The 19,254-nt window shown below is 40.8% G+C and overlaps 1 protein-coding gene across 2 annotated transcripts in view; it reads right to left on the reverse strand.

The window, feature by feature from the left end:
- Positions 1 to 16,339, reverse strand: part of LOC311063592 (serine/threonine-protein kinase D3-like) — a 68,100-nt gene extending 51,761 nt beyond the window's left edge. The window contains exons 1-2 of one of the 2 annotated variants that reach the window (XM_084083101.1): positions 16,013 to 16,339; positions 11,865 to 13,016 (exon numbers count right to left, since the gene is read on the reverse strand). In XM_084083101.1, the coding sequence (XP_083939227.1) occupies positions 11,865 to 12,200 (336 nt within the window). In that variant the 5' untranslated portion in view covers positions 12,201 to 13,016; positions 16,013 to 16,339. Of the gene's footprint in view, positions 1 to 11,864; positions 13,017 to 16,007 lie in introns of both variants that reach the window. The other variant, XM_084083102.1, reaches the window with a different exon arrangement.
- Positions 16,340 to 19,254: the final 2,915 nt, after the last annotated feature.

The raw sequence follows: 19,254 nt of genomic DNA on the forward strand, positions 1-19,254 counted from the left end.
TTAATTTGATATTCAGTTTAAGTGTTTTTCTCTGTGATTTCGATGCAATTTTTTTTTTCTGTTTTTGTTAACATAATTTGAAATTAACATGACTAAACTAAACTCTAAACTTTCAATGTGATGTTTGCTTGCAATTAAATCAATCAAACCAAACCAAACCGTAAGAGTGACTTCTTCTGGGATGCAAATGTGGGAACTGACAACTTGTGACTTCCTGCTCAGATTAGAGCCGTTTACCTGCACTGAATGAATATGAACATCTAAAGCTCTGACCTTTACTTCCCGTTTCCTCCTTCCCTAGTGCACTGTGTGGATAACATCAGTGCTGGAAGGTAACCGAGTACATTCACTCAAGTACTAAATTAAAAGGTAGGGTAAGTGATTTTCTTTGGTTAAAATCAGTGTTAAATAGCTCTATATTCTTTGTAATCTCATTGCTATAGAGTGTTTGTTCAGTAACAGGAGACTTTTTCAAGTCAAGGACCCCCAAATTGATGAATGTATTTGTAGATCAGCTTTGTTTTGCTTTTTTAAGTTAGAACTTTTGGGGAACATTTGCTTTTACTTTGGTACTGTATGTATATATTGATGCCAATACTTAGGTAATTTTACTCAACAAAGAAATAGAGTACTTCTTCCACCCCTGGATAACATCATGGCAATGGCACTGATTCCACTTCCTGGTGTGTGTGTGTGTGTGTGTGTGTGTGTGTGTGTGTGTGTGTGTGTGTGTGTGTGTGTGTGTGTGTGTGTGTGTGTGTGTGTGTGTGTGTGTGTGTGTGTGTGTGTGTGTGTGTGTGTGTGTGTGTGTGTGAGAGAGAGTGAGAGAGAGAGTGAGAGTGAGAGAGAGAGAGAGAGAGATGAGATCCAGTGATATCCGCCTTGATTGTTCAAATTAAACTATACATTTACATTAGACATACACCTCGGGTGTTAGGCTGGGCTGACAGCCAATACGATCTGTCCCCTCATTATACCAGTCACACACACACACACACACACACACACACACACACACACACACACACACACACACACACACACACACACACACACACACACACACACACACACACACACACACACACACACACACACACACACACACACGTACGTTTGCACGTATACATACAAAGTTTTCTGTATGTCTCTTCATGCCCTCCAACTACCTATCAGACAGTTAATGTGTACATATAAAACATACAGTAAATGTGCAAGCTAAGTTATCCTTACAAATAGTTACGTTAACAAACAGTTATTCTTTGTATTCTTTGTTATTCAAAACCTTTTCTTTTTTTTACGTTAAAAAATAGCAGATGTGCAAGCTTGCAGCACGGCACGATTGTAGATCTGCTATTTTTGAACAGCTAACGTACTTAATGATTAACTTGGTTTAACCCATTAAGACCTGGAACGCATATGTCACTTTAGATTTCTTTGGCTATTCAAAAATAGCAGTTATACAAACTGTTAGGATTTAGACAACATTTTTAAGAATCGCCTCAGGTCTTAATGGGTTAAATTATTGTGATGCTTTGTACTCAGAGACAAACGGAGACTTCTCCCAATCTGGGTTCCTGCTTTTGCACTGCACCCTCTCTCTCTCCTCAGATCAAATCAACACCCACTCACACACACGTGCACAAAACACTCACACGCAACAACAACCAAAACAAATCCACTTTTTAGATATGATCTAATCCCCCAAAAAGGACAGCGTTTCGCCTCCTCCTTCTACACCCTATTAACCTCCATTTCATTAAATCGTTGCTGTCGGGTGGTAAAACCTCATATGTCCCAAAAACTGTTACTTTTTAGAATAAAAACAAAACAAAAACAAATAGCAAAAATAGCAGACCTATACAATAATAAAACGCATCGCATTATTTGCAACACAAAACTTGTGAGCTTTAAGATCGGCTATTTTTCATTATGCTTTAGAAAAGTGTATAAAGGTAAAGTGTAAAGTGGTAAGTGTGTGTGTTTGTGTGTGTGTTTTTATAAATATCGAACCAAAGCATTAACAAGAGCGCTGTGTGACTAAATAACTACATTGGATCCATTAATTTTTTTACCAGCTTGTGTGAAGCGAAATTGGTCTATATTCAGTAAATGAAATTTGCTCTGAAACAGTGTGAAAAGGAATTGAATATGTTATTTAAAACTGCAGTTTTTATTAGAAAGAAGCCTAGTAGTTGTCTTTTTTTGTTGTTGTTTTTTTACAGTTAGATGTTGCATTGTTTGTGCCTGTAAGAGTGCATGAATAAATCCATAATGAGCTTTAGATGCAAAAGGCACCTTAATGTTGGTAATGTTTAGATGCAAGAGTCATGACAGTAGTTTTCAAGGGTTTCAACTTGCCACAGGCTGGTATAATATGACTGAGTCATTGTCATTTCTTGTTTTAGTTTTTTTTTCATTTCCTGAAAAGTAGCGGTTTTGGCCTTACAAGGTTTCCGCCCGGTGACAGCTATGATGATGATGATGATGCAACTTTAATGTAGGCATCTATAATCCCTCATCAGCCTTTGTTCCTGTTGAATAATCCTTGAGCAGAGACAGCCCTGTTGACAGAGAGGACATGCAACCTGCTGCATGGTTTAGCCATAACCCACGTCAACCCTTAATGGCGCACAGTAGGCCTACTGGTTCTCAAACCTTTTCATGTCAAGGACCCCCAAAATATATTTAGCTGCAGACCCCCCATCTGAAAAATATTTTGTGTCAGGGACCACCAGAAGAGAAGATTTGTCTACAACTAAAATCAAAATGATTCAATTTTTTATATAAAAAAATAATAATCAAAGAGTAGCTGACCGTGTTGGACTGAACGCGCCTGGCATACATTAATAGACTACTTTCATGACCGCGAGCGATGAAATCCTTTTAAAATCATTTAATTAAATCGTTCTGTCGTTACTTTTGGGTCAATTTGTTAATTTCTTTATTACGTAGCTGTGTAATAAACGGGATGAAGACCCACCCCGCTTTGTGTCAGGGTCAAAATCACCCTATGAGGGTTTATTTCTCAATAATGAGCGGTTCCCAGTTGATTATCCCTTGCATATTATACCTACCAACTACAGTCAACACAGCATGTAGAGCTAGAAATGTCCTCCACCTGTTATGTCATCACTGTACATTTCCATTCTGCTACCTGTACAGTCACCTTTTCAGAAATCTTTGAATATTTTTAAAGTGAACATTTTTAACTCAAATCTTTGCTTCTGGGGGTCCCTGGAACAAAATATTTTGATGGGGATCTGCGGCCAAATACATATAATTTTTGGGGGTCCTTGACATGAAAAAGTTAACGTACTCATGTGACCTCACCTATATATAGTTGCTTCTTTTTGGCTTATTTTCATAGACCTGGTTGCTTGTTTTCTGTCGCAAAATCAATCTGGCAACGCTGGTTGCTAAAGTGTGTCGGGGACACACAGCGTGCTGCGACAGAGCAGAGTCCTAACAAGGAGTCTGTTGTGTGGTGCCCACTACACTACCGCCCTGGTGCACAATAATATTATTTCAAATGAAATGGCTTCATACAGGATGTAGCCCAACTGTTTACTGCCCTTATCTCTGCTGTTATAGAAAGGGACAGTGATAGGAGAGATCGTCTGCTACTGCCATTATTTGAGCACTTATAGCAGATCCTGTTTACCTTTACAGTAATACAGGTGCGTTATGGTCCTGTACTGTGTCTCCTGTCTCACTGTGGCATTGAGATGTTGCTCCCCACATTATACATTAACCTTTGGAGCCACGTGTACCTTTAGATGTTCTGGGTTCAGTCTCTGCTGCGGGCCTTTGTCCACCAAGAACATGAACTATAAATACAGTATGTTGATTTGATTTAATGCATGTTTTGTAATAATAGTCACAATCTACAAAGTAACTAACTAACTAGCAACTGAAGTTTCCAAATAATTGTAGTGGAGTACAATATTTGCCTCTGAGATGTAGTGGAGTAGAAGTAAAAGTACTGAAAACTGAAAATACTCCAGTTAAGTAAAAACACCTAAATTGTACTTAAGTACAGTACTTGAGTAAATGTACTCAGTTACTTTACACCACTGTCTGTATATGGAGCACCAGAGTAACGAGACACTCTAAGGTCATAATTATGTATTGCAGCACAGGATGGGGTGAGTGGGGTCACGGGCAGTGTTGCCATTTAGTGTTGCCTCAGGTGTTGCCTCAGGTCTTAATGGGTTAAAACAACATTTTGGAAACAAGCCCAAAAAACTGCAACCCGCAAGACACTTTTACAGAAAAAAACAAACTTGTAATAATAAGCAGACATGGCAACACTGGTCAGGACAGCACACACACACATGGGACGTGGGGGGGTGAGTGGGGTCATGGGGCTGGGCAGGTCAGGACAGCACCCCCCCGCCCGGCCCAGCAGGGTGGGAGGAGGACTTCCCTCCTATAGGCTTCCTGGACACCACCTCGTTAGCAGGGAGGCCAGAGGGTCTAACAGTTAAACCCCACCACCCCATGTATAGGGCTGTCACCACCATGACATCATACTGCAGTGGGTGATTTGTGGGGTCCAGATGATTTGTTTTAACCCATTAAGACCTGAGGCTGATTCTACAAAATTGTCTTCTAAAATCAACAGTTTTCTGAAATACTTATGTTGCTGTGATATCAGTGGTTTCCAAACTTTTTCATGTCAAGGACCCCCAAAATGATATGCATTTGACTGCGGACCCCCACCCCCCCCATCTCAAAATATTTAGTTCTAGGGACCCCCAGTAGCAAAGATTTGAGTTACAAATGTTCGCTTTAAAAATATATATATTCAAAGATTTGAACAATTTTTCATGATTTATTCAAAAATAGCAGATCTACAAGCTCATAGCGTGGCACTCGGTGCCATGCTATGAGCTTGTATATCTGCTATTTATATATATTCATCTGTGGAACCGAGTCAAACTAAATTGAATGCCTCAACTCCTGCAATTCCAAGTGCTTGTCAGTTCAAATATGATTATTTTGGTGGGTCGCGGCCTGGAAAAGGTTGAGAACCACGGGTATACTAGACCAAAATATTTGTCATACACAGGGGTTTAGAGAAGAGAGAGAAGGCAGCACTCAGCAATGTCCTTTCACTGTATTATTTGCTTCACCAGGACACAACCATGGTTGTCTGACCAGGTGAAGCAACTAAAACTGTAACAAGAGTAACAGCGTTCCATAACCACTTAAACCCGGCTATACTGTATAATGTCATTAACAACTTTTTTTTTTTAATCCTCACCTAATCCTCACCAAATCTCTTTGCCGACAATAGCCAATCCACAAGCTCACAAGCTCACTGTTGCAACCTGATGCGTTGTGAGCTTGTAGATAGGCTATTTTCACCAAATGTTTTGGCTATTATGGCTTGCCCAGAATAGGGATGCTAGGGTTGAAGTGTTAACCCATTAAAACCGGGAAAGCATCTGTCATTTTAGATTTTAACCACTTTAACCATTATCTTACACTTTGGCTATTCAAAAATAGCAGATATACAAGCTGCTATGAGCTTGTAGATCACATTTTTTCTTGAAAAATCATGAACATTTGTGCAAATCTTTGAATATACATCTTTTAAAGCGAACATTTGTAACTGAAATCTTTGCTTCTGGGGATTCTACAAATGTCTTCTAAATCCTAACAGATTTTTGAAAACAACGTATGTTGCCATAATCAGTGGTTCTCAAACTTTTTCATGTCAAGGGCCCCCAAAATGACATGTATTTGGGCCGCGGACCGCCATCTCAAAATATGTTGTTCCAGGGACCCCCCAGAAGCAAATATTTAAAGAGTTAAAAATGTTTACTTTAAAAATATATGTAAATTATATTCAAGATTTGCAAAAAAAATCAGCAGATCTACAAGCTCATAACACGGCAATGAGCCAAAGTACAAAATAATGGTTAAAGTGGTTAAACATGATGCTTTCCCGGTTTTAATGGGTTAAAGTAATGGTTTGAATCATGGAAGAAGTATGGCCACATCACACAATGCGTCGTCGATGATGATGACTCTCATTCATAGGAGAAATCCAGCATACAGTACATGTTGCAACATGGTGGAGTCTGGTGACTGCTGCTACTATACGACAACAACACAACACCCCTTTTAAAGCCCTACTCCACCTAAACAATTATGCTTAACCACTTACAGTAACCACTTTCACAAGTTTTCGCAAATAGCAAAAATAACAAAAATCTACAGCGTGATGCCGATGCGACAGGCTGTGAGTTTGTAGATCAGCTATTTTGCTTATTTTTTTTAATTACATTTTTTATAAATGTATTTTTGGGCTTTTATGCCTTATATTTTGTTTATATATATTTTATGCCGCGATATTTGATGGGGAGTGACACGCAGCAAAGGTCGTCGGGATAGGCATTCGAACCAGTGTTGATTTTGACAGCAAATTTTGATTTAGTTTTAGTCATAGTCTTTTGAATAAAATTCCATTTAGTTTTAGTCATATTTGAGTCATCCGAAATGTATTACTTTTTGTCTAGTTTTAGTCGACTAAATATCATAAGATTTTAGTCGACCAAATCTATCTACAGTAGATTTAGTCGACTAAAATGTATTTTGTTGGCGCCTTGATGGCGTCTAAAAGGCTGATTTTACACTTGGTTGCATGCTGAAAATAGCCGATCTACAAGCTCACAACCCGTCGCAGCGCGACGGGTTGTGAGCTTGTAGATCTGCTATTTTCAGAGCGCAACACCCAAGTGTCTTTTAGTTCTACTGGATCTCTTCTCCACTAGTCCCTCACTAACATTTTAGTCTAGTTTTTATTTGTTGACAAAATTGTCAACATATTTAGTCTTAGTTTTAGTCATCATAGCTTAGTTTTTTTTTTTTTTAATTAAGTTTTTGTCATTGAAAAAAAGGTAGTCGACTAACATTTTTCGTCATAGTTTTAGTCGACAAAATCAACACTGATTCGAACCCACGACATGCTGTCAGGCTGCATTGCAGCCAAGTGCCCAGACCGCCACACCAGCGGCCCAGGCCTACATCAGCTATTTTTGCAACGTTTGTGTGACACTGTAGTATGATGAACCTTCATTTAAAGTTGAAATAAGGTTCCTGGTCTGACAACGACGATATTAAAGCTTTTTTAGAGATAATATGCTAGAGTGCAAGAAACCACCAAGGGTTTTCATGGTTAAGCTTCAAAACCACCACAACACATTTTTTTTTCGGTGGAGTCTTTAAGTTAAAGCTTCCAAGGCTCCGACAGTCAGTGCTTTCATTGTTCCCGTTTTTACTGTAGCGACACAAGGACAGCGAGGCTGAAAGGGAGGAAGTGAAAAGAGCTGACAGAAGCACCGCGGCCCTGTGCTGCCAGGCGGACAAAACAATGTCAAATATCACGTTTTTCTCTATGTAGTAAGTAAGTAAGTAAGTAAGTAAGTAAGTAAGTAGCCTTGGGATCCAATGGTTGTCAAGCCATGTGGCTCACATAGGGCAAGGAGCCTATCTCCTGTTTCTGTAGCTTGAGGTGGCCTGATGTACAAGTACACCCCCCCCGGCCATGATTATTTATTGTTGTTATAGAACAGGGGTGGGCAACTTTGATGATGGAGAGGGCCATCATTTCCACATTCACTCCAGAGGGACAAATTGCATATACTGTCGGGCAGAAACCTCTTTTCTCCGTATTTCAACTTTTTTTGTAAATGAATGCCGCACTTCGCCATTCTTCGCCATTCTATTAACCTGCGGGCCGCATTAATTGAAGGTGGGGGGAGCATGTGGCCCCCTGGGCCGCCAGTTGCCCATGTATGTTATAGAATATTCCCCATATTTTCATCGACACCTTATTTCCTAAGCTAGGAAGGCCACCTGACAAGCCATTTTTTTGTTGGCCTTTCCGGCACATCATGTTTTGATTTTGTAGTTTTATTAACTGAAACCTCTGGGAGTGGGAGTACCAGTGACAACCAGGAACAGACTGGGTAACTGACGACCAAGAAGAGTGTGGTGACATCTTGAGAGACTACTCTAGCACTTTAACTTGAGTAAAGATTCGACTGAGCAACTTTCACTTGTAGTCGAGTAATATTTGACCAAGAGTGTCTATACTTGCATGAATTGGCTGCTGCAGGGGTCTTATTATACGACCTTTGACCCCGCAGCTAAAGGACAGAGTCTATGTAAACATTAGATAACCATCAGTCTCCCTAGCAACCGCCCTATTCAATGCATTCCTACCGCAAAGACACTGCAACGCATGCGCACAAACACACACACACACACACACACACACACACACACACACACACACACACACACACACACACACACACAGTATTACTATTACTGTAAAACAGCTGAAAAATAGTGGATCTACAAGCTCACACCGTATCGCGTTAGTGACATCGCTGCACAACTAAGTATGAAATAACTTTAATCCCAACCACTTAAAGTCTAATCCAAACCTGAATAACCTGAATCTATTACTCATTGCAAACCTAACGATAAAAACTGTCCTCACAGTGTTTATTTCTCAATGCTTTGCACACACACGCACACGCACACACACACACACACACACACCAGGGACGGCGCCAGGGGGGGTCTTGGGTTGGCACAAGCACCCCCTGGCAAAGGCCTAGCCCCCCTCTTTTAAGATATTTTTTAATGGAATAAATAAATAAAAAATATATAAATGTGTGAAAAATAATTGACTGACTTCTATGTTACCGAATGATGGGATAACTCTAAATAACGTAACCCTAACCTAACCCTAACCCTAAAACCGAAATAAAGTAAAGGAAAAAAAGTACCAAAACCCACCCAAACCCGCACATTTTTCGACCCGAAACTGCAAAAAAAACGCGCGTGCATGCGTCAAGCCCCCGCTGGAAAAAAGTCAGCCCCCACATAGCCCCCCCTGTCCGAATTCTCTGGAGTGTCACTGACACACACACACACACACACACACACACACACACACACACACACACACACACACACACACACACACACACACACACACACACACACACACACACACACACACACACACACACACACACACACACACACACACACACACACACACACACACACACACAATGAGCATTATCAGTCTGTCCCTCCTAGATAACCTCCAAGATATCTAAATACTTTGTTGACCGGTGGGGTCCCCCAGGGGTCTGTCCTTGGGGCCCCCCCCTCTGTACCAAATCTCTTCCATCTCTCCAGAATCTACAGGCTCACTCAACAACGCGTTGCAACGGGACACACTGTGAGAGCTTGTAAATTGTTCAATGCTCATCAACAACACCTTTGGTTTCTGTATCTGCATCTCCACGCTCTGCAAAGACGTTGCAACAACGTGCATGGAACTGCCTGCATGGGACAAAGCACATGGTGTGCAGTGTTGCCATGTTCGCATGCTTATAAGCGACTTTGGGCTTGTTTTTTCTGTAAAGTCGCCAATTTTTTTTGGCCTCGTTTCCAAAGTGTAGTTGCTTATCCCATTGAGACCTGAAGCCGATTCTACATGTCTCCTAAATCCCAACAGTTTTCTGAAAAACGTATGTTTCTATATCAGTGGTTCTCAAACTTTTTCATGTCAAGGACCCCCAAAATGATATGTATTTGGCCGCGGACCCCCATCAATATATTTTGTTCCAGGGACCCCCCAGAAGCAAAGGTTTGAGTTAAAAATGTTCGCTTTAAAAATATATATATTCAAAGATTTGCACACATTTTCACGATTTTCAAAAATAGCAGATCTACAAGCTCATAGCGCGGTATATCTGCTATTTTTGAATAGCCAAAGTGTAAAATAATGCTTTTTAGCTCAAATCTAAAAATGACACAGTTCCAGGTCTTAATGGGTTAAAGTGTAGTTGCTTATTTGGGCTTGCTTCCTAATTTCCTATTTATACGTTTGTTTGGGAGGGTCAGCACATATTGATGAACACCACACATGCAATGCAATGTAAATACGCCGGATTTAGCAAGAATGCTAATTTCCATCCGTAGTCCAGAAAACTACGACATTACAAAAAGAGAGAATATAAACACTACTAAAAGGGTACAAACAGAAGAGAAAAAAGCAACAGTAAAGAAGGCCTAGTTTTGACCTAAAATAACAGAGTCATGTTGTTTAAACCAGTGGTTCTCAAACATGTAATTGTCCGCATATCTATCTGAAAACATGTTGTGCCAGGGACCCCCTGTACCAGATTTGTGTTGTTAAAATGTTTCAAACATCACTTTTTTCCCAAGATTTTTTTGGGGAATTTAGATCTACAAGCTTTTCAAATATCCGATGTCCAATATATAATTAGGTTAAAAGTGCTCATGTGTTATAGTCGCTTCTTTTGGGCTTGTTTTCATAGACCTGGTTGCTTATTTCCCTCGCAAAATTCCTGGCAACACTGATGGAGTGCACAACAACGCACAGGTGCCAAAGAACTGTACATGCACAGAAAAACAGGAGGCGATGCGCAAGATAACGCACGTTTAAAAACAACCACAACTGGTACAGAACACACGCCTTCTGTCTTTGGGAATCAAACCCACACCCTGCTCTGCTGCTCTCACTTTTAGATTTCACACCAAACGCCTTCTTGTCATCATCTCATGACAATGAGATATATGATTATTAATAACGCAAATACCATTGCCATGAAATTACTGGTTTGTTCCAAAATTTTGAACAATATTTACAAGTATATATATTATTTTATTCTGATTTTTTTTACTACCTGCAATACTTTGAAAACTGTATTTAGTCTTTCTATAATTCAACATGTCGTAGCTATTTGGGGCATTATAAGTGAAACTTAACTTACATACTTACTAACATAAGAAATGCTCCAAAATAGCCAATCTACACGCTCACACACGCTTGTTGTGAGCTTATAGATTGCCTATTATCACCATTTGTTGTACGATTTAGGATATAGAACTCAGGTGCCTAAATAGGCAGGTGTAGGCATGTGTCTCTTCATCTATCGATAAGTCTGTGTGTGTGTGTGTGTGTGTGAGTGAGTGAGTGAGTGAGTGAGTGAGTGAGTGAGTGAGTGAGTGAGTGAGTGAGTGAGTGAGTGAGTGAGTGAGTGTGTGTGTGCGTGCGTAGTTCTGTCCTTCACATATCTCCAAACAATCGCCTTCACATTTGACCTATGTGTATTGTTGACGCCATATCACATATATGCCAATCCCAGATGATCTAGTCTCTGTTTGGGTGGAGAGCTCATATGCGCCAAAACTGTTACTTTTCACATCAAAAGTAGCAGACAAGCTCTAAACTTGGGCTTGTACATCTGCTACTTTTTAGGCTTTGTAAATAATGTATTTATTATGTTCCCAATGTTCAGTGCCAAAAACACAATGCAATCGTTTACCCATTAAGACCTGGAACGCATCTGTGTCACTTTAGATTTCTTTGGCTATTAAAAAATAGCAGATATACAAGCTCATAGCGCAGCACCGAGTGCCGCGCTATGAGCTTGTAGATCTGCTATTTTTGAAAAATCGTGAAAGATTTTTTTTTTTTTAGATTAAAAAAAAAAAACTGTTACGTTTAGAAAACATTTTTAGAATCGGCCTCAGGTCTTAATGGGTTAAATCGCAATTACTTTTGGAAAAATGCCATACGTTAATTGTAACATCCCTCCCGACGCAATATTTCACAATATTCCATTCAGTGAATAGCATCACTGTCCACAGTAATTGAGCCTGAGACTCGGCATCCAGGCACAAACACACAAAAAAATGTGAGAACTTCTTCCACCACTGCACACACACGCGCACACACACACACACACACACACAAAAGACAACTCTTGCGAAAACGTTTTCTTTTTCTTTTTTACCTTCTGATCCACGATGGAACAAACGAGCTCTTTCACCGCCGACAGGGAGAGGTCACTGGGCTCCAGGCTCACCGCCTCCCGGGTCAGGCCGATCTGCAGCAAGAAGGAGACCCCGTGGAAGGACCCCCGGGACGAGCTGGTGGGGCTGGGCACCACGGCGCTGTGGCTGCCGTTGGACAGCCGGCTGTAGAGCGCCACGGCGCCGGCGGAGGCGGCTGTGGAGGGGGGGCTGGGCGACGGCGAGGGGGTGGGCGGGGCGACGGGGGCGGGGTTCTGCGGCACGAGGAAAGGCCGAGGCAGCGGCGTGGGAGGAGGCAAACTGTTGCAGGCCGCCATTGTTTTTGGCTCGATCGCCGCTAACTGTCCTCTGTGTTACTAGCGGAGTGGCTCAGGCTAGAGCCTCTGCCTGAAGACAACAAAAAAAGAGTCTAATATCTACCTCCACTTTGGCCACAAAGGGAGATTCCCCTTTGAGGCTAGCGGATACGATCTTTGGCTTTAGTGTCCCCTTTACTCGCAGGAGACCCGGTGTTCGAATCCCGGGCGTTACATTTGGTGCCGTGACCCGGATCATCAGGTTTTTACCCGGTTGGGGTGGATGGAGGTCAAAGGGTGGAGGTGAGTGTAGGAGCAGAGAGCCTTTGCCTGAAGAAGACCCTAAAAGACCTTAATATCCCCCCTTGGCCCAAAGGGGGATTCCACTGTAGGCTAGTGGTTTAAGATGTATGGCTTTAGTGTCCCTTCCCGCGAAAGGGTCCAACGTGTATAACATCCAAAAAAACGTCCGATTATTCCCAACAGGCGACTATCAAAGGTTCAGCATTGTTCGGGACGTGCTGTTAAACCGTGACGGTTTCGGGACATCCTTTTTTATTGCCGTGTTCATCTGTTAATAACAAGTCACTGGGCTTCTTCTGTGGTCGTGCATCTTGAATGGTGAACAGTCAATTCACCTTAATGTGACCTCAATGTTAAGGAGCTTTGACTATTTTCAGTTTATCGTGTATTGTACTCCGCCTCAGTCTTGGCTGATCAGAAACGCTGCTTGGAATCCAAAAGCTGTCTATCCTGCTCTGTCTTTGAACGTCAGAATAGTAAACAGTGATGAGTGGCCCATCAGCAGTTAGTCCTTAATGTTTTCACCGACAGCATCTGTTGAGGAGAAACAACGAACCGGAGTTGAAGACATTATCAAAATGCTCATGGGCTGTGTGTACACACGCACGCACGCACGCACGCACGCACGCACGCACGCACACACACACACACACACACACACACACACACACACACACACACACACACACACACACACACACACACACACACACACACACACACACACACACACACACACACACACACACACACACACACACACACACACACACACACACACACACACACACACACACGCAAATGTCCCCATAAGTATGGTAGAATTCGGGAAATAGACATCTTGTGTGGACCAATTTTCGTGGTCCACACAAGATAAATTGTTGTCGTACGCCGGTTAAAAAACATTTTTTTAGATGTATGCTTACAATTTGGATAAGATTCAGGTTGGGGTTGTAGTTAGTATTAAGCGTTTAAAGTTTTGGTTTAGCAGTTAGGGTAGGAGTTATGCTTGATTTATACTTAGTTGCACCTGTGTCGTGCACCGAAAATAGCCGATGAGCTTGTAGATTGGCTATTTTCGGCGTTAGGTTTAAAACTGTAAAAGTGTTGAGGTTCTCACAAGTATGGTAATGCAAACGTGTGTGTCTTCATATTGTGTACGAGTGCAATCGTTTTATCTCTAAAGGATATGCAGTGACCTACTATTCTTTCAAACCCTCTTTGTACTTTGTTTTCATGTTGCTACAGCAATTATTTGAATGAGAACTTTTTACCATTTTTCACAATAAACAAAACCCTTCAGTTACCCAATTTGTTCAGTTTAATTATGAAAGACAGCAACAACAGGCTGCCTATTCAGCATTGTGGGATATATGTGAGCATTGATTGGTCCATAGCCCCCAGCATGTTCTAACCCAATGCACTGACATTAACCTTTATTTACTACGTTTCATTTGTTTGTTTGTTTGATATAGGACTATCAAAGCACCTTAATGAACTAGGGGTGCAACGGTTTGTCAAAATAATTGATTTAACCCATTAAGACCTGAGGCGATTCTTAAACATGTTTTCTAAATCCTAACAGTTTTTTGAAAAAAATCCAAAAAAAAAATGTTTTAAGATTTAAAAGAAATAGCAGATATACAAGCTCATAGTTCAAAAAGTAATCGATAGATTAATCGGTAAGAAAATGATCACATTAATGAACATCGATATAAGAATAATATGTAGACAATTAGCAAAGATGCCAATTTACATCCATATGGTCCCTAAAGCAGGGGTCTTCAACAAGGGGTCCGGGACCACTACAAGTTGGGGTCGCCAAATCTCTGTGTGATTGGATATATCTTTTTTTACATTAACCACTTGAACCCTAGCATCCCTACTCTGAGGAGAACTTTAGGCAAAAATAGCAGATCTACAAGCTCACAACGCCTCGCGCTAGCTCGTGGATCGGCTATTTTCGGCAAAGATGTTTGGTGTAGAGGGGCAGACCAAAAAAGAGCAGACCAAGTACAGAGCCAAAGTTCAAGTTTAGCAAGTATTGACGGGTTAAGTGGTTAAATGTCTGAAAATACACATTAACACGAATCCAACACTGATGACAGTGCTGTCAAACAAGTCTAGGAAGCTATATATGAAAAAGGTTTAAACTGCAACACAATTTTATCCAATATGTAGTGGGGGTCCCTTCCTGCTTCATCTCTCTCTCAGCCAAGGGGGTCCTTGGCCTGAAAAACCTTGAAGACCCCTGCCCTGAAGGCAGGTATTACAAAAACTAGATCACATTACAAATTATACTTTACTCGAAGACCAACAAAGTAGGTAGGCTACTGAATGATGCTCAGTGGTGTAAAGTAACATCTACTCATGTACTGTACTTAAGTATAATGATGAGGTATTTTTACTTTACTGGAGTATTTCCAGTTTTCAGTACTTTTACGTCTACTCCACTACAATTATTTGAAAACTTTAGTTACTAGTTACTTTGTAGATTTGTATTATTATTTCAAAACATACATTAACCACTTCAACCCTTGATACATTTCGGCCATTTGAAATAGCCGATCTACAAGCTCACAATGCGTCGCATCTGCTATTTTCGAAAGATTCTTATACAATTTATACTTTTGAAAAATTGTGAAATGGGACATTCTGCATAATGAGCAGAATGTCTTTCTACTTTTTGTACTTTAAGTACATTTTGATACCAAATACTTTTGTACTGTAAATTTTGAATTCCGGACTGTTACTTGTCAATTTCTACATTGCAATATTGATACTTTTATACTTTTAATTACATCTTTTTTCCACCACTGCTGATGCTGGTGGATTTACACATAATTCCATGTAATTATTATGTAGGGTATAAATCATGATTAGCCTTCATTTGTTCCTCTTTCATTACATATATTATGTTTTCTGCATACATATATATTTCTTTTCTATTTGCAATTGTATCTCTTTTATATGCAGCAACTATTTTATGTAAATGACCAGCCTGACCCGTGATTTAAATCAGCCCAAATACTTGTTTTCGTTTTTTAACTTTAAAATGTTTTAAAATTATTAAAAAATAGTGACACTAGTGGTGTTAGGGTCCGAAATGACCCGTATACCATAGAAGGTAAAAAGTCATTTATTTTTCATAAACTCAAACTTTATTTGACTCCTGATAGCAAATGCTAATTGAGGATAAGTCTCTCTCACTCTCAAACATGTAAACATTGAATATTGACAATTGGGGGGGAAATGAGGCACAACACTACTACCAATACTAATAAGAATAAGATTTTTTTGCGCACTTTCAGCCTTCACATCTGGAGCCAATCCCCGCCAGCAGTGTGGTGTCGTGAACATCTGGATGTTCGCTTTATTGGGGAAAGATGAGAGATAACGGATAACAACGCGATAACCTGCGACGAAGGCAGCGTGTTCTTTGGTTGGTGAACAAACCTCCAAGTTTAAAAACATTCTTGAGCTTATTATTCACAGCAGAGAAAGTGAGAAGCAAGTCAACATTACATTACCTCTCGTTACTTCCACACACAGGGGCGTTTTTCCTCCTCCTCCCGTGTGTAGTTCCTACTGATGAGAAAAGGAAGGAAAATGTGTGTTAATTCCGATCCAAACCGACAACTTCGGTTTCCGTGCTGCTGAGTTTTTCGCATTGATTAAAGTTTTTTTTTTAAAGAAGAGAAAAACACACTATTCTCCTGGTTTAGAGGATGAAGACGGCTCAGTTATTATTGTTGTTAAGTTGTCTTCTTTCATAAACTTTCCTCCCCTTCTCACCTACCACTACTTTCTTCCCATGAAGCGTTCAGTTCATGCGTATCCTATTATCACTGCTGCTGAGAATGCCTCTCTCTCTCTCTCTCTCTCTCTCTCTCTCTCTCTCTCTCTCTCTCTCTCTCTCTCTCTCTCTCTCTCTCTCTCTCTCTCTCTCTCTCTCTCTCTCTCTCTCTCTCTCTCTCTCTCTCTCTCTCCGTTACACACAAGACGGTGGACCATCGAATTATGTGACTCTAGAGGTCGCTGTTTTGTGTCCCAAATGGAACCAAATGAAATGGACCAAAGCAGGTCCATTTGTACACTCTCAGAGTTACAGAACCATAGGGTCTAAAGTATTTAATGTATTGCCAGTTTGGTCTATTCTAACTGTTCAACAATATTTTGTCTACAATGTATTGAATTTTTTTTCAGCTGACTTCTAGGCTCTATTCACAGCAGCCATATTATGAAGACATTCACAAGTGTTACCAATGATACTAATGAAGGCTCTGTTCCATTCTGGTCAAACAGAGTCAGGGTGCTGATATTGTGCATGTTGGCTCACTGGAAACACTGTTACACCACCAGTGGGTCTAGTTGGGGTCCAGGGACCCATGGGCTTCCAAATGGCCCCTTACAGCCAGGTGTGTAACTCTGAGAGTGTACAAAACCCTTACGGGTCCATTTGGTTCCATTTGTACACTGTCAGAGCGTTATGAGGGTCGTGGAAACCACTGTGCTAGACTAAATGGAACAGAGCCTTCATTAGTATCATTGGTAACACCTGTGAAGGAAGTGATAATATGGCTGCTGTGCATAGAGCTTGAAGTAGAAAAGAATGTAAACAGCTACACCTGGGGGTGTCCGAATTCGTTAGGTCACAAATGTCAGTGTCCGTGCACGTAGGATACAACTGTGCCTAAGGGCCTTCTGGGAATTGCAGTTCGGAATGTTCTGTCCCTTTTGCCGATATCCGTCGTAGACCGTGTATCGGCCTACAGCCAGAAAAACTACAATAACCAGCGTACAGCCAACTCCACATCACGCATGCGTGTTTTTTTTTATTACAGGGCATTATTCTGAGCAATATTCTGTCCCGTTATTTTAATTATTTATTTATTTAGACTTGCAATTAAAAAAGAAAAAAAAACGTTATGATGACGGTAGAATCTGCGAGCCCTAACGGTGAAAATTGTCAACAAGACGACAAGAAGAAGAAAGGATGGTTGTCCAAACGAACCCAGTTCACTCACCGTTGGAAACCTGCGTGGTTTCAGTTGAAAGACACTCAACTGGTGTACGGTGCACACGAAGAGGTGAGAATAATAATAATACACTAACTATGGGAGAGAGAAATACAACATATAGGTTAATAGGAACAACAACCACCACCACAGGAGTGACATTGTAACTTTTAGCTGACTGACTGTCCCCTCCCCCCCGACATTTGTTGTTGTGTGGTTACCACGGTAACCAGAGAGAGCCCTGCAGCAGGTTGAAGTTAGGTCACACCAAAGCTGCAGACTGTAGCTGTTACTGTGTGAAGTTTGGACTATAAAAACAAAGTACTCAGCTCCTTTGCTTGCATGAGTCAAAGGATAGATGGCCTACTCCTGGTCAAATATTACTCCACTACAACTACAAGTGAAATAAAAATTAAGTCAAATTTGTAATTGACTTAAAGTACTGGAGAGTAGGCCCAGAAGAATTTGTTGATCACAATCATTTTAAACGCTTTATCCATATGTTTTACGTTGGCTATTCAAAAACAGCAGATCACAAAACATTTTCAGATGGGGGGTCCGCATCAAAATACATATCAATTTGGGGGTCCTTGACACGAAAACGTTTGAGAACCACTGCTCTAAGGCCGTCAAACTAGAGGCTCTTGAAATAAAAAGAAGTTGAGAATCACTGGTCTTCTTGACAATACACAAACAATAAATATAGACTCATTTATGGATGCAAAGTTTTTTTTTGTTTGTTTGTTTGTTTAACCTCTCTGCTATGCTTTGTAATATAGAAGCCCCAGAAGGCTATAGAGCTGGTGGGGGCGTTGGTGGAGACATTGGAAGGTGCTGCTGCTGCTGATGGGACGTTCGGCTGGAGCATCACCCCCAAAGACAGCACCAGGACCTTCTACCTGAGGGCCTGCAGCGAGTCTGAACAGACCAGCTGGATGGTGGCCATCTGCCAGGCCCAGATTTGCAGCAACAACGCAGCACATGGTGGCCCCAACGCATGTGTGCTGCAGTAGAGAATGTTATAGGTAACCAGAAGAGTCTGGGCACCTCAGTTAAATTGGCAAAAAAAACGCAAAAAAAAGAATATAATGTATGCTTTGAAAAATGGACTGAAATAAGTTAAAGAGGCACTATGTAACTTTTTTTTTTAATGAATAAAATACATAAAAGATCGTGTCAAAGGTCATGTCTCACCTAGACACAGGGTCTGACACAAATTTTGAGCCGATGGTCAAGATTTGTTAATCTGGCCTGGACCGCTTTGGGCATCTATAGGCTCCAATGCAGCCTGACAGCGTGTCACGGGTTCGAATCCTGATCCCGATGACCTTTGCTGCGTGTCGCTCCCCATTTCCTGTGTATACTATCAAAAAAGCATTTTTTCTTTTTTTTTTTAAGATTCAATTTATCCCCTGAGCAAGCAGGCAGACTCTATTGGCTCAATGGTGAAAATGTCAGCACTTTTTCAACCGGGTTCAAATCCAGGGTAGAAGAGGAAAGTTACATAGTGCAGCTTTAACATGCTTGAACATTTGACATTGAAGGCCTTAATATTTCAACAATTGCTATAAAATGGCAACAAAACCTGTAGATATTCAGTCATTATGGACATAAGCAATACGTTGAATGGTAAATTTAGGTCTGACAATAATGATGTACCGTGCTCATGTTCAAATACTTTACATTATTTCAGACCATTTTCTAAAGCTTTTATTCTTTTCTTTCTCAAAGCCAATTTCACACTGAGGTATACC

This window comes from Gymnoscopelus microlampas (genome assembly GCF_963454915.1).
Source record: "Gymnoscopelus microlampas genome assembly, chromosome: 16".
Lineage (NCBI taxonomy): Eukaryota > Metazoa > Chordata > Actinopteri > Myctophiformes > Myctophidae > Gymnoscopelus > Gymnoscopelus microlampas.